This window comes from Anastrepha ludens, chromosome 3 (assembly GCF_028408465.1).
Source record: "Anastrepha ludens isolate Willacy chromosome 3, idAnaLude1.1, whole genome shotgun sequence".
Classification (NCBI taxonomy): domain Eukaryota; kingdom Metazoa; phylum Arthropoda; class Insecta; order Diptera; family Tephritidae; genus Anastrepha; species Anastrepha ludens.
Genome location: NC_071499.1, coordinates 130905697 through 130923055, shown reverse-complemented (window position 1 = coordinate 130923055; position 17359 = coordinate 130905697). Strand labels below are relative to the sequence as shown.

The window sequence follows — 17359 nt, the reverse complement described above, 5'->3', positions numbered from 1 at the left end:
GTTGTGTTGTGTTGTGTTGTGTTGTGTTGTGTTGTGTTGTGTTGTGTTGTGTTGTGTTGTGTTGTGTTGTGTTGTGTTGTGTTGTGTTGTGTTGTGTTGTGTTGTGTTGTGTTGTGTTGTGTTGTGTTGTGTTGTGTTGTGTTGTGTTGTGTTGTGTTGTGTTGTGTTGTGTTGTGTTGTGTTGTGTTGTGTTGTGTTGTGTTGTGTTGTGTTGTGTTGTGTTGTGTTGTGTTGTGTTGTGTTGTGTTGTGTTGTGTTGTGTTGTGTTGTGTTGTGTTGTGTTGTGTTGTGTTGTGTTGTGTTGTGTTGTGTTGTGTTGTGTTGTGTTGTGTTGTGTTGTGTTGTGTTGTGTTGTGTTGTGTTGTGTTGTGTTGTGTTGTGTTGTGTTGTGTTGTGTTGTGTTGTGTTGTGTTGTGTTGTGTTGTGTTGTGTTGTGTTGTGTTGTGTTGTGTTGTGTTGTGTTGTGTTGTGTTGTGTTGTGTTGTGTTGTGTTGTGTTGTGTTGTGTTGTGTTGTGTTGTGTTGTGTTGTGTTGTGTTGTGTTGTGTTGTGTTGTGTTGTGTTGTGTTGTGTTGTGTTGTGTTGTGTTGTGTTGTGTTGTGTTGTGTTGTGTTGTGTTGTGTTGTGTTATGTTATGTTAATGTTAACTCATTCTCTATATCCATACAAAATATCTATCAAACAAATAAAATAAAAATTTTCTTTTGAAAAATGCAACCATTCAATCAGTATTTTCTTATGACGTTATCACGTTAAACTATCTTCGGTAAACCGACTTTACAGACAACCTCTTTTTTTTATTATATATGAAGGAAAAAATGTGTTTTAATATTTACCATATACCTTATAAGATATGTTGTCTATACTAATATTATAAAGAGGAAAACTTTGTTTGTTTGTAATGAATAGGCTCAAACACTACTGGACCGATTTTAAAAATTCTTTCACCATTCGAAAGCTACATCACGAGTAACATGGATTATATTTTATTTTGGAAATAGGGCTCGAGATATAGGTCAAAACGTGGACCCGGGCAACCTTCGGATGTGTATGTACAATATGGGTATCAAATGGAAGCTGTTGGTGAGTGCTTTAGTCCAGAGTATTTTTCATGCCGCTCCGTGACTAGGGTCTCGAGATAGAGACCAAAACGTGGACCCTAGAATAGAATGTGTTTGTACAATATAGATATCAAATTGAAGCTGTTGGTGAATGCTTTAGTACAGAGTATTTTTCATGCCGCTCCGTGACTAGGGTCTCGAGATATAGGTCAAAACGTGGGCCCGGGTAACCTTCGGACGTGTATGTACAATATGGGTATCAAATGAAAGCTGTTGGTGAATGCTTTATGTTATGTTATGTTATGTTATGTTATGTTATGTTATGTTATGTTATGTTATGTTATGTTATGTTATGTTATGTTATGTTATGTTATGTTATGTTATGTTATGTTATGTTATGTTATGTTATGTTATGTTATGTTATGTTATGTTATGTTATGTTATGTTATGTTATGTTATGTTATGTTATGTTATGTTATGTTATGTTATGTTATGTTATGTTATGTTATGTTATGTTATGTTATGTTATGTTATGTTATGTTATGTTATGTTATGTTATGTTATGTTATGTTATGTTATGTTATGTTATATTATGTTATGTTAATGTTAACTCATTCTCTATATCCATACAAAATATCTATCAAACAAATAAAATTAATATTTTCTTTTGAAAAATGCAACCATTCAATCAGTATTTTCTTATGACGTTATTACGTTAAACTATCGTCAGTATACCGACTTTACAGACAACCTCTTTTTTTTTTAATATTTTAAATAAGAGAAAAAGATATCTGATCCAATAAGTGCACAGTTACTAATATAATTTGTTTCAGTTTACAGTTGAAGGTTTTTGACTTGTTTTTTTTTAAAAGTATATTCTCTAAAATTAAAAAAAAAGTGTTTAAAGTAAAAAAAAAATCGTTTCTAACAAATTTAAATTTTTTTTCCACGCTTTAAAAGTTTTGTTTAGCTTTTATTGGTTGGATTCTAAATTTTTTCGACTTTATTGGCTAAAGTATGCGCTTTTCTTGACTTCGCTGGTTGACCATTTAGACTGGCCATTTTGAATATTATTATATTATATTATTTTATATTAGATTAAAAATCGTATAGGAAAAAAAATTAAAAGGATGGCTTAGATGTAGGCTGGTTATATTGAATTTGCAAAACAAAAAAATGTAAATAAAATAATAAGTAAAAATAAATAAACAAAATAATAAAAAAATTAACGAAACAAAAAATAGGGTTTGAATTAGATAGATATAGATTTCAAATATTACATTTAAAAAAATTTTAAGAAAATTGTTTCTAGTTAAAAAATTTTAAATTTAATACCGAAAATTCCTTAAAAATTCCAAATTCCTTAAAAACTTACACTGTCACGAAAAACTTCGAGATTTCACTTTAGAATGAAGGTCAACATGATAAGCCAATCAGCGCAGTTTTGACCTTTGTATCACTTTTGTTTTTGCACTTTTCGTAATTTTCCCTTTAAATTTTTCACCTAATTTTTCTTCTTTTCTCTATCTTTTCACTCTTTTCCATTATTTTTTGCTCCCTTTCATTTTTCTGTCAAACATTTTTCATTCCTAGCTTTCCGTTTCTGTGTCACATTATTTTTTGTTTCTCTTTTTTTTAGTTATTCTTCTTTTTTGCCTCTTTTTCTTGCTTTTATAACGCACTTTGTTCTTTCCTGGTTCTTTCTCTCACATCTGCTCTTCCTTTCTTTCTTTGCTTCTCTTTCATTTCTGAGTTTCTTTTATTCTTTGGTATCCCTACCTTCACTGCTTTTTCAATCCTATTTCACTTAAAAACTCATATCAATTGACAAATATTTGTTGAACATCTGTCATTTTTTCTTCTTCATGGCAGCTTTATAGTTATTGTTTTTTTGTCATTTTTTCTACCACAAGATTTACACTCAATTTATGCGCGAAATGTCTCCCTTGACATTTGGCCCGCTGTTGTTGATACCGTTGTTGAATTGCTTCTTTCTGGTTGGTTTGACTTGGCTGGCGCAGCTGGCTCGAATGGCTCGAACGGCTTTCCAGGGTATCAGTAAGTGCTCAGCTTAATGATGTTCAATGAACTTGGCCATATTGCAATAATTCAACTATCACAACAACAATAACAACAGCAACAAGAAAATAAGTCAAGAAAACCCTGAGTTATATAAAAGGCTGTTGAGCCCTTACTTGTATATAGAACAACACTGACGTGATAAGGGACTTTTTGGTCTTTTAATCATTCAAATTTACAGAATTTGACATTTCATTAATTTTTTGTTCTAATTTTTTATTGAATTACTCTTTGCTCAAATTTGATTTATTCATTTTTTTTGACTGAAGTTCACTTTTTTAGTATTTCCAATATTTTTGCTTAGCAAATTGTTGTTGAAATGTTTAAATGAAAAGTGAAGAAAGTTTTGAAATATTTCTCGATTTTTATAATTTTTTCTTTCATTTCGTATCACTTCTAGTGCCACGTTTATTATTATCTATCATCATTTTTCATACCATCCATTAAATCTATTTGTGTGTCACATATCATTTATTTATATGTGTAAGTGCATACGTGTATGTACATAATTCTGCAATGGATGTTTACTTCGAGTTCCTTCAGCCACAATTCGAAAGCATTTTATACTTTTTTGATTACTACTTTTTATACTCATTTGCCCCAGTTTGTGCTGTTACAATTTCAACGCTCCATTTTCCAATATTTCTCACTGTAATGTCTATATTGATATTCAGTTTTTTATACTCATCTCCTTTCCCTCCTTTCTCCCCTGACCATTTAACGATTTATTGCCTACTATAAAATTTTTGTTGTAAAAATATGAAGCTTGACTGCTAGGCGTAAAAGGTTCAATACACATATAAAAATACTACCACATATAGCCAATTACATATACAGATAACCATTTGAAAAATAGCGTAAATAGCTCAGTTGAAATCAATTTTCAATTTCTTGATTTGCTACTTATTTGCGGCTGAAAATTGGTACTTTTCAAGCAAACAAAGAACTTGCACTTATATGTGTGTAAGTATGTACTCGTGTATATAGTCAATACTTTATTAATACAATATTAAAGTATGTTGGGTTATGCGATGAATTTTATTTTTGATGAGCTCTTATGTCCCAAATATTATATTTTCTCTAAATTATATATATATATATAATTGGCGCGTACACTTCTGTTAGGTGTTTGGCCGAGCCCCTCCTCCTATTTGTGGTGTGCGTCTTGATGTTGTTCCACAAATGGAGGGACCCTCAGTTTCAAGCCGACTCCGAACGGCAGATATTTTTATGTGGAGCTTTTTCATGGCAGAAATACACTCGGAGGTTTGCCATTGCCTGCCGAGGGGCGACCGCTATTAGAAAAATGTTTTTATTAATTTTGCTTTCACCGAGATTCGAACCAACGACGTCTCGGTGAATTCCGAATGGAAATCACGCACCAACCCATTCGGTTACGGCGGCCGCTCTAAATTACCTTCTATAAAAATGTGAGTGATTTTCCTGTTAAGGCTTAAAATCTCCTACCCCACAAATATAAGGCACTCCAAATGCCTCTCCTATTGAATGATGCGAAGGCGGCTGTTTGAGTATTCTGAAGAAAGACTTTGCGGAAGAGTTATAGGCCCATTCACGTTGGTGACGGCGCACATTGCAGATGATGGAACGATGGGCTGTACAACCCTTAGAGAGGCATATAAATAGACCAGGCAATAAGCATCCGGCAGCTCTGTGGGCTAAATCATATCATATAAACGAACCACACGCACAAGTACTCGATGCAGTATTGGCAAAGGAACAGAAACAGGAAGATGCCTTAGTGAAGAAGGACTTAATGACGTTTCTTATTGTGTGTCAGTTAGACAGATAGCACTCGCCCTAAGGCGGCTACTACGTCAGTAAAGGAGAAAAGGGAGAAGTAAGATAAGATGCTAGCCCATTCTCCTCTTCCCACTGCGTAAGAACACAAATCCAGTAATCAATTAGCAGTAATTTCCCAGGCTCGGAAAAGTATTTCAATTGTATTGTATCGGATTAGTTACTTAATTGCTCGTACGCCTTGTTGTACCACTCAACAGCATTTGCTTGCCTTCACACTTTTCTAACACTAAATACAAATTAATGAACACAAGCTCTTGTGAAAATATAACCACTTGAGAGACTCACTCCCTAACTATGTTTTCAATTTCACAATTTTCAAGGGTTTTCAGTACATTTACTTAAACAACTATAGAAATTATGTAACAAACAAAAAAATGCAAAAGTGAATTTGCACACACTGCACTACTACTTATGAATCCCCACCACTTGGAAAAGTATTGCCCATTCGAATAATAAAACAATTTAATATTAAAACAAATAGCGAAGAAAAAAAGTATATTAACATAAACTGCTCAGCTTAGCCGATATGAAGCACAAATTGATTTCAATTAGGCCAAACATGCAATATCAGCAAATTCGGGTCGCCTTTGTCTACGCGCCGCTACTCAGGCACGTCTGGCTTTGTTACCGTCGGCAGCATCTCCATTAACTAAATAACCAGCAACCAACCACTTTGCCTTGATACACCCTCGTATGTGAAGGTGATTTCGTTTTCTTTGTTTCTTTCCTGTTTTTCTTTTATTGCCTTCTTTTTTTTTTTTTGACCCCTTCCTCTCAAACTTTGTATTATTTTGCTGATTATTTTATTATTAAGCAGCTAGCGATGTTGCTACGGCAGCACAAAATGTATGGCAAGGATAATTTTCTATTAAAGCCACATCAAGCCACAGAAGCAAGGAAGCTACATGGTTGGTAGTCTTGTGAGCCTTATAAGCATAAATAAGTAATCGGGGTATTAGCGTTACGCAAGCAGTTTAAGAGATTAGCCAGTGTGGTGGTACAAAGTTGCTAAGTGCAAAGAAATAGTGTAGAAAAAGATGTCATCGATTGGCGAGCAATTAAACGCAATATTAGAGATTATATTTTGTGCATACGAGGGTAGGTCAAAAAGTTCGCAAAATGAAATTATTTTTTGTTCTTAGTGGTAACCAATGCGGTATTTTTTGAATTCCAATAAAACAGTTGACATCATCTTCGCAACTTATTCTGAGATCTTCTAAAGGGTTTTTCAAGTGGCGCGGGTTCATTTTGGCGCCCTGTGGCAGCCATTTTGTTTGGGTGACATCTGTCAAATCTTTTGTTTATTATTCAATTGTTTATGCCAAATCATCATGGCAAGTTACACGATTGAATAGCATGTTCAAATGATAAAACTTTATTATCAAAATGAGTGTTCATTAACGCAAACGTTGCGCGCATTGCGCCCATTTTTCGGTAGACGTGGTGGCCCTTCCAATTTCTTATGGCCCATATTGAACCATATGGACCTAGACGACATGTGGTTCCAGCAGGACGGCGCTACGTGCCACACAGCAAACTCCATTTTATTCCATTTCAACATCTACCCGCCCTTATTGAAAACCCCTTTATTAATTTAGCGCTACTGCAACTTTTTTGAGCCGTTGCAACGACAACTGCTTCAACTCATGTTCATAGTCTTGAAGCTAAATATGGTATCCACTAACACACCAATTCACGTTTAAGTGCCTACCTTCGCAGATCAGCGCACTGCTTATATTCAACTGACTTTCAACTTTGCCTCAATGAACCAAACAACTTACAAATCATTACTTTCTCTGGTCGATGACTCATATAAAGAGATTATATTTCTTTCAAAATGATCTGTGCTATTTTTCTCTGCTTAGTAGAGCATTGCTAGACTAAATTTACTCCATAGTTGATATTTTCTATTTGCTATTTGATATATTTCTCGGAAAAGATATAGCCCAGAAATTTCAATCGAAAATATATCATCAAAGGGATTCAAAATACTCCGAAACATTGCCAGGCGAGGTCATGCCATGTCAGAGTTTTTACACATTTTCTAATGATAAAAATTTGTGTAAAAAATATTTGTTAAAAAACAAAGATCCCTTCATGATTGATAGCTCAATAAAATACAATGGAAACTAATTAATAAAATAATAATAACATATATGTTAAAGCTGCTTCCTCTGTATTCTGTTTATGAAACCATTGCAACTAATTTTGTGGCTAATCAAACTACCGCTCATCATACGCCATGGCGCGATGTAGTAAACGACCGCTTCTACCATTTCAAAGTATATACTTTCAAATGCAAATCCTACGAAAATCATAATTCCGACCAGTTTTTTGTAGCGAATTTCAACTTCATTTCATATGTACATATTTACATAGTCAGCGATTCTATATGTACATAAGTTCCACGAAAATGCTAATTGGCACAATATTCACTCATTTAAATGGAACTGAAGCGTGCGTATAAAAAAAAAAATAAATAATTGGCGCGTACACTTCTGTTAGGTGTTTGGCCGAGCTCCTCCTCCTATTTGCGGTGTGCGTCTTGATGTTGTTCCACAAATGGAGGGACCTACAGTTTCAAGCCGACTCCGAACGGCAGATATTTTTATGAGGAGCTTTTTCATGGCAGAAATGCACTCGGAGGTTTGCCATTGCCTGCCGAGGGGCGACCGCTATTAGAAAAATGTTTTTCTTAATTTTGGTGTTTCACCGAGATTCGAACCGACGTTCTCTCTGTGTATTCCGAATGGTAGTCTCGCACCAACCCATTCGGCTACGGCGGCCGCCGTATACAAAACTATATTTGTGTTTTGCTAAGCTATATAAAATGTCGCAAATTGTATGGCAACTCTAATATTGATAAGCTGTTTAAAACGCGAAAACAATCATTGCAATTTATGGCTCTTCTCTTGAGTAGCTGATATGCTTAATGGAGCTCTGAAAACGAAAATTTGACTAAAAGTTTACCTTTCAAAATTTTTCTCATTTATTAGTATACGCATAAAATTGATAAATAGTCAGTCAGCGTCTAGCATTCAAGGTGTTTGGTCGTCTTAGGTGCGCTATCGTTTTGTTATTCAGTGCGGGTTGTTCCGTTATATTTTTCTCTTCTTTGATTAGCTAAAAGCGTTGCGGTATTGATTCCTATTGAAATATATTATAAATCCTAGTTTTATTCCGATTTGGTGAGTTTTATTTTTTCCTAATTGCGATAATGCCCCCCGGGCAACTGATAACCGGGAGAATCGCTTTGCTTTGCTCGCAAGCGATACCCCACGCAAGAAAAAGAAATTAAGTAATGGTTCATCACTTAAAATTTTCCCTGAATTACCAAGTGTTACTGTGGCAGATCCTAAGTTTCTGGTATTATCCTTCAGTGATGAAAATAAAAAAATGTCAGACTATTCATGTTTTGCCGTTCATAAGGCAATTCAATTTATCAGTAAAGAGGTAATATCGATCTCCGAACTCAGAGATGGTAACCTTCTGCTACTGGTAAAGGACAAGAAAACAGCACAAAAATTTTTGTCTACCACGCAATTACAAGGTGCGTGTCGTGTCACATTTTCATTTCATTCTTCACTCAACATCACCAAGGGGACAATCTATGCCCCTTATCTTAATAAAGTATCTGATGAAGAAATTGTGAAGGAACTCAGCAGCCAAGGTGTAACTTCTATTTATAATGGAGGCTAGAAATATCTATCGTACACAAATTACTTTACCCCCCCTTAATTCTTCAACATCCTACGCCGCTGTCCTTTCAGTAACAGAAACTCCAAATGCCACTACGATCCAAAATACCTCTACTCCAAAAACAACATTAAATAAAGAAATAAACCACTTACAACCATCGAATAACAAACAAACAAACTCTCAAAGTACTGCATTTTCATCAGCAGGAACCTCTCGTGCTCATATTGCACAAAGTACCTCTACTTCTAAAACAATAACAAACAAAGACAACAACTACATTAAATGACAGAATACTAAATTAAATAACTCTCCAAATCCAAAAGTCTCCAACAATCAAACATCTCTCTATACAAGCAACAACTTAGCTAATCAACAACATAAAGAAGAGAATGCTTCTCTTGCAAATTCAAAAAGCAGTAATGACACCGCCGCCCAGTCGAATATAGATCATTGTAGTTCTAGTTGTTCTCTTAAGAATGCCAAATCTATAACTGACAAAAGCTTCATTAATTGTACATTCTCACCACTTCCATCTATGAGTAGAGTTCTTTCTCTTTCTTAGTTATCTAATATGGCAAATTCTTCTGATGAATGATGCTCAAAATAGTAAATTTCCAGTTACAAATAATTCTCTCTATAATTTCATTTTTTACCAATCACTATGCTAACTTTCTTGCAATGGAATATAAACGGCTTTTTTAACAATTACCATGAGCTTCTTCTACTTCTCTCAGATTTTAAACCCGATCTTGTAGCTTTACAAGAAACCCACCTTGCAGTTTCCATTAATCCCTCTCCTCCTTCGCCTTACACTGCCTATTTCCATAACACAAGTAACACGAATAAACACGGGACTGGTATCCTTATTAAAAAAAGTTATTTGGCATAAAAGAATCGCTATTCAAACAAATTTAAACATTATTGCTTTTGAAATTAAGACCAATATAACCTTAACGGTGATATCTGTTTATTTTCCACCTGGTAAAGATTTCGATATTGGCGAGTTTAAATCAATTTTGACCTCACTACCTCATCCACTTATTCTTTGTGGAGATGTCAATGCCTGGAGTCCACTTTGGGGCTCTTCCATACAAAACAAGAGGGGTAAAGCAATTGCGGATCTAATTTTCACTCAAGATTTAATTGTCTTAAACGATAAATCCTCGACACACTTTTCCACACATAATTCATTCACGCATGTTGATGTTACGATATCCTCCACTAGCATTTACCCACTCCTTCCTTGGAGAATTCTAGATAGTCTCTGTGGTAGTGACCACTATCCAATTGTTTTCCACTTAAATTGTGAAAGGAGAAGTAAGACCGGCCACATACCAAGATTTAAAACCGATAAAGCAGTTTGGGCAGAATACAGGTTTCAGTGCCACGAACAAAGTCAAATCCACCCTTTTAGTAGTAATATCAATAAGGAAGCTAGTTCTATTAAAAAGATTATCCTCAGCGCAGCTACGTCATCCATTCCTCAATCCCGTCCCTACTTTCATAAAAAATGTGTCCCCTGGTGGAGCAAGGATCTTGCCGAGTTACGTACAATAAAGCAAAATGCATGGTCTAATTTTAAACGCATACTCTCCAACCAAAACCTTATGTTATATAAGGCAGCAATTGCGAAGTTTAAATTTTTTGCAAAAAAGGCAAAAAAAGGATGCTTTATTAGCATCTCTAGCAATATCAATCCGTCGTCCTCTCCAAAACAAATTTGGAAAAGTATCAAAAAGCTGTCGGGCTCTTATAGCAATTTTACTGTCCCACAACTTGTTATAAATAACAAGCTCATTTCTTGCCCCAAAGAAATTGGAAATTCTTTCGCTAAACACTGGTCTGAGTACTCAGATAACACAAATTTTTCTCACGACTTTATTGCACAAAAATCCAGAATTTTAAATGAAATATATTGTGCAGCACAAAATCTCACTCGCTCTGCAAGAGAGATTGACAATCCCATCACCATCCAAGAGTTTGATCATTTTGTTAAGCAGGCCAGAGGTTCCACTCCTGGTTACGACCGCATTAGTTACTCCATGCTTAAAAATCTACCTGATTATATTAAGACTAGGTTATTAAAACTATACAACTCCATTTTCACTTCTGGTATCATACCTCAAAGTTGGAAATTTGCTTGTATATTACCTATTCCTAAGCATAACAAATCAGCAGATAAGCCGTCCAACTTTCGCCCGATTTCCTTATTGCCATGCACCAGCAAGATTTTAGAGAAAATAGTTGCTAACCGACTAATGTGGTTTGCGTCCAAACATAAATTTTTAAATCCCAGCCAGGTTGCCTTTAAAAAAGGACATAGCACTGTCGATGCACTTTTATCTTTCGACCATTTCTCTTCATGTGCCCTGTCTAATAAGAAACATATTACAGCACTTTCCCTTGACTTCGAAAAAGCCTTCGATCGCATCGGGATACACATTGTTCTAAGGCAACTAAGAAATGGGTGGTTGGTCCTAAAACATACAACTTTGTAAGAAGCTTGCTAACAAACCGAAGATTTATGGTTAAGATAAACGGCTCTTTTTCCGACAGATACAACTTAGAAAACGGGATTCCTCAAGGTTCGCCTCTTTCGGTAGTTTTATTTGTCGGTTAGAACCATCTTTAACAAAATCCTTGAGGACATTGCTGTATGGTCGCTCGAATCTGGAGCGATTATATCATGCGAAAAATCCAATATCCTACATATTTGTCGGAGGAAGTGCTGTTCGGGTGTAAAACTAAGTCACCATAATATACCTATAAGTAACGTTAGCCATTTAAAAATATTAGGAATTTTCTTTGACTGTAAATACACTTTTAAATTTCATTGCAATTACATTAGAAATAAATTAATTAATCGTCTCTTAGCATTGTAAAATACTTTTCATCAAAAAAATCCTTTGTACATACTTCTACACTTTGTTACATTGTTAAATCACTACTTTTATCTGTAATTGACTATGCTTTACCAATTTATAGAAGCTGTGCCAAAAGCAACTTAAACCTTCTGTGTGCTCCATATCATGCTGCTGTGCGTAGAAGCCTACGTGCCTTCCCCACTACTCCTATTTGTAACATCTTGGCTGAATCCGGACTTCCTAGTTTAAGTGAGCGGGTGGAATATATGACTGCTGGCCTTATATACAAAGTGTTATCCTGCAATAATGATCACCTCTATAAAATCACAATCAATGCAGCAAATAGAAAATGTTTTCCAAAGAGGCTGTCGGCGTTATATCATGTGGTTGTCTGGGCCAGAAAAATGAGTATCCATTTTAAACCTACTCATCAAATCCGCAGTAAGTGCCCACCGTGGCTTCTTTCGAACTCGTCATTTGTTAATTGCTTTCAAGATTATCGAAAGGAAAACACTTGTGGTCTTATCTGCCGACAAATATTCCTTCAGCACAAACGAGAATTAAATCAAAAATCTTTCAAATTCATATTTACCGATGGCTCTAAAACTAACTTCTCAACCTCTTTCGCGGTTATATCTGAGGATCTACAAGTTCTGAGAAAAGGTTTGCTGCACAATCACTGCTCGACATTTAGTAGTGAGATCTTTGCTATATATCAAGCCGCTCTAATAGCCTCCAAAAAGAAAGGTAAATTTTGCATTTGTACAGACAGTCAATCTGCCATCGATGCCGTAAGAAATTTTAACAATAACAGTGCTGTAGTAACTCATGTCCGAGATTTACTTGTCAAGCGAACAAACAAAATTAAATTGATGTGGATACCAGGTCACTGCGGAATTAAAGGCAATGAGTTCGCTGATTATGTCGCGAAAAGTGTTCATAAGGAACCGGCTCTGCATTTTGACGTTCTGGAAAAAGCTGACTTAAAACGTCTAATAAAGCAGTACTTACATAACAAGGCTCTATTGAAATGGAATGAGTACTTTCATCATTACGCGACAATTAATCCCTTCAGGGTAATGCCTACCTATCCACCGGAATCTAAACATACACACATTTTGTTGTTCTCACGACTTCGTTTAGGTCACACGCAGATAACTCACAGTTACTTGTTAAACTCTGGAGATGCATCCTGCTGTTTTTGTGGGTCATCTAGAACATCAGTAAAGCATATCCTGGACGAATGCACCCAGTTTACCAATACCAGGCGATGGATTTTTGGCACAGCTCTCCCTTCACGACTTCTAGTTAATACAACATTATCAAATGTAAATACTATATCTAACTTTCTTGAACTGTGTAACATAGCTCATTTAATTTAATATACCAATACTTAGATACCAATACTTGTATTACACATATATTCCTTATTTTAAATATAAGACTACCAAATATTCTAATTAATCCTAGTTTATTGTAAAACCAGCTGATGGCCTTGAGCTCGTGCTGTTCTTATTTCCTGCTATTTTCTGTATATTCATATACTTAAAATAAAACATGATTCTGATTCTGATAAATAGTCACTCATACGCCCTGTGAAACAGCGATCGCCAACAATTTGTGGCAATGTAGTTGCTCAGAGGCAGCCTATAACAATTCTAAAAATTATTTAATTGAAATATTAGAAACTGCGTATGCAAGATTGCACAATACTATTATGTTTCGGGACCCCGAATAATTTTCGACATGAATTTCCAATATTTATGTAGATTCCGGCCATTTTACTTAGCAGCTGGCGGGGCACCGTTTCACAAGTGCTGTGCCTTTCCAAAGATCTCTTCGAATTGAATATTTGAAAACAAGCCATTTTTTACATTTCGACGGAAGATTTTGGACAAGTTGGAAGTAATCTAGCGTTATATACACCATTTCATTTCTCCGATTTTCTGATCAAAAATCGCAGTTGAACTTTCAATTACTCCTCGTACTTTATAGTAGTAGTTTTTATAAAGCCTTATAAGCATGGAAGATACCCAAAAGGCTTGCACGAAATGCTTGAAGGAAATTTTGGCTGATGATCTCAAACTTTTGTTCCCATGCTATCTGATTTAAACAAAAAATAAATTTGCCACATAATAGAAACTTTTTATTAAAGAAAACTGCTGTTTACCTGCGAAGCTCTGCTCGTTTATTAAAGTTACCGGATGGTTTGAAAAGGAACACGTAGGGTAAGGATAAGCTCCAGTGGTATAATAATGGGCCTGCGAAAGGTCTAAGTGTGTCGCTATGACAACCACCCAACCTACCTACCCACCTGGCAACGCTTCTTATCTACCAAAATTTGCACTTGGCCATACAATCTATCTTATTTTTTCATTATCTTTAATGTTCTCCACAACATCATTAACTCGTTCTATCTACAATCGTCCTTCCTGCTGTACTTCTTCCCACATAATTAAACCACGCCAGCGACCACTCAATCTCTCTCCCACACTCACAACAAATTAAGCACTTGAAAGGCCGTTTAGCGTTGACCCTGACGAATGAGTAAAAAATTAATAGATAAGCTCGCGTCACGTCCTCCAGCAGTGGAAAACTACTTGCTACGCAAAAGAATGCAATTCCAATCAAAGAACAAATCGTGTCCAAAGAGACAGACCCATTATTTATCACAGTTCTACACTTTCGTATGAATATATAAATTGATGTAGACGTATTTGTATCTGTATATGTGCACTCACCTATTGTTGTAATTAAAGTTAATGAATAAAGAAACGCCGATGCATAAGTCCACTTGTGTGTGGGTGGATTCATTGGTTCGCCAGGTTGATAGAGTTTCGATTGGCGTACGGCGCGCAGCAAGGTCTCCTGCGGAAGAGAAGAGACAGAAACATGTGAAGAAGCAGATAAGAAATGAAAATGCCAGAAGAATGAGTGCGAGTCCAAATATTCATGTAACTGTGCATATGTACATATGTACGTATGAATAATTCAATGCAGCAACAACGAGCGCTGAATTTTTTTTAATGAAAGGGAAAATGGAAATGAAATTGAAAACGAAAAGGGAAGTAGAACTTGTTAAGTATGTATGATTGCCAGCACATTCGTACAAATACTTAGCACCACTGAAAATGCTGAAATGTGCTTTGCATGTTAACATACACACGCAATAAAGCGCCTTGGCACTACCAAATGTCAGTGGACACGTGCGATAACAATCACAAAGCAAAAACAATTGATGAGTATATGAATAGCAAAAACCAGTCAAGCTGAAATAATGAAGTCGAGAGCCAACAAATTATATGAGCGCATACTTGCATACGTACGAGGCTATGTGTAATATGTAAATACGTGCATGTGTATGCGTGCGAGTACATACAAAGTACACAAAAAAAATGTTTGTGCAACCATTAAATAAATTACAAAGTGTAACAAGCAAGTCATGGCTGGCATGTAACAGTCCATAAGTTCTATGTGTGTGTGGCTCTGTGTGACAATTTTTTGGCAGCTGGACACTCGCACAAATGAAGTCAGCGAACAATGGCCACGTTTCGGGCATTCGCACATCGAAATGGATATCGTCAATGAATACATATGTATGTGCGTGCGACAAAGTATGAAAAAGTCAACATGAGTCGTTTGTGCATGTATTTATAGCTTAATATACTTATATGTAAGTATCAGTATCAGTTCGACTTTATATTTATGCCTTTATTTGCTATTCATTTGCAAACGCCGACACTTACCTGAAAATGTTGCACCTCCTGTGCGGCCAAACGTGTCCAATTCTCTTTGTATAAAATATTCAAATCCTCGGTAATCGACCACAAGCGATCAACGGTGCTAAAATGAGGGCGAAGAAAAAGAGCGAGGCGAAAAAAATTACTTTGTGCAAATGAGTGTAAAATTTCATAGCTAAGAACAATAACTAGGAATGACAAATTTAACCGGGCGTATACCTATGAAACCGGAATTTTTTAATAAAAAAAAAACAGGGTTTAATATTGGAATACACATTTTTAAAGAAGAAGATGCTAGTAATAAATTACTTATGTATATCTATAAAACCGAAATATTTTATAAGCAAAGTTTCGAGCTTTGTATAAAATTTATAAAAATTCGGTATTTTTTTTACTCAGAACTAAAAATTAAATTTGGGATGTGCAGTTCCGTATATTACTGAATTTTGTTAAAATAAAGTGCAAGTTGCAAGTGGTTCAAAAAAAAGGGTTGATTTTTGACAATTTTTCAGCTGCTGTATAAAAAGAAATGTGGGGTAAGCGTTAAATAGGGGAAATGGCATTGTTGTAAATACAAGACAAGATTTTGGAAGAATAATTCTGCTTAATAGAAAAGGATGAGAGTGAAGGAGGCACGGCTAAAATGGTAAGCCTCATAAATTTGGAAAGAAATTGTATAATATGCTTCTACTTCTTTTTGACCTCTTTTAAAGTTTGGGCAAGGATGGAAAACGCGGCAGTCACCTTTTTCTTTCGCCAGCGAATGCCGGCAAGAAAGGCCAAGACTACATTACGCCTTTTTTCCTTACTTTCCCAACACCACGCACTCTGAAGTAATGAGAAGAGTTCTTGTTCTACATATTTATCATTTTAATTGCCTGAACTCATACAGTTTGTCGTGCCATCACAAGCGAGCTAAGGTGCAAAAGACTTCTAGAAAATCCGTCTTGGTATCTTACAAGAAGAGTCCAAGAACAGCCTCGACGCATTCTCTCAGCATAACAGAAAGGTTGCCATTAACAACTGTCGATTGAAGGCACAGCAAGCTGAACTATTATTATTATTGATTGGCTATTCGTGCACAGCGACATGAATAGATCTATTGTGCAGCCATGTAGCCTACTCGAACAGTTTTAGGCTATTAATAAACCCTAAAACTTCGGCAAGCTTAATTTCTACCAGGAGTTTTGGATTTATAGCCCCACTTCCCAGGTAATTTAATCTGCGTAGTGCCACTGCTGGGCAGTCACATAGAACGTGTTCTGCTGTTTCTTGTGCCTCTTTGCAGAGTACAAGAATCGTTTTCTATCACACCTTTCTTTTTCATGTGATAATTAAGTTTACAGTGTCCTGTTAGTAGTTCAGTGTAAAATTTTATGTACTTTCTGCTCAGATTAAGGATTGCTTCTGCCTTTATCCGACCCAGATCTATGAGTATTTTCGATTGCCGTAAGCCCGATCCGGCTCTCCACTAATCGATTAGGCCTCGTTCTTCCTGCTCACGTAGAAAGGCACTTTTGAAGCTGTTGTTTACCCAGAACAAAACAGGACCTATGAAGGGAGTGTTTGCCTCCTTTTTCGCTAAAGTATCCGCAATTTCATTCCCTTCATGCCCCTCATGTCCCGGAACAGAGTTTCTTGATGCTAGGGTGTTGAGTATTTTAAAACATTCCCAGATCAACCTTGATTGGAATGAGCTGGCTAAGAATTAAATTAGCACATACCCTGTACGTTTTCAGAACTGACCAGCCACGAAAACCAGTCATTTTAAGACCTTAAACTCCACTACATCATTCCAAAAATAAAAACAGTTTCGTTTAAAATACACCGCACATTTGAAATGGAAATACTATAAATTTTATACAATTATTTTATGCCGACAGCAAAAACTGCAGGTGTCGATGGCAGCACGTTTCGGCGCCAATTTTTATGCAAAACACCAAATTAAACCATAAAACTAAAAGGTTACAAAAATAAGAGTTAAAAACACTAAAATGCAGTTGAAACACAAATACATGTGAAGGGTAAAAGGAGAAAATCATTCTGATGAAATTAAAATCAATTCACATAAAAAGTCACATACACAAAAGGAAGAA

The 17359-nt window shown here is 35.8% G+C and overlaps 1 protein-coding gene across 1 annotated transcript in view; it reads right to left on the bottom strand.

Moving 5' to 3' along the window:
• LOC128859280 (TWiK family of potassium channels protein 7) overlaps positions 1-17359 on the bottom strand; it is a 158340-nt gene that overhangs the window by 43996 nt on the left and 96985 nt on the right. Inside the window, exons 4-5 of the mRNA XM_054096146.1 lie at positions 15270-15366; positions 14265-14391 (exon numbers count right to left, since the gene is read on the bottom strand). Of these exons, the coding sequence (XP_053952121.1) occupies positions 14265-14391; positions 15270-15366 (224 nt within the window). The remainder of the gene's footprint in view (positions 1-14264; positions 14392-15269; positions 15367-17359) is intronic.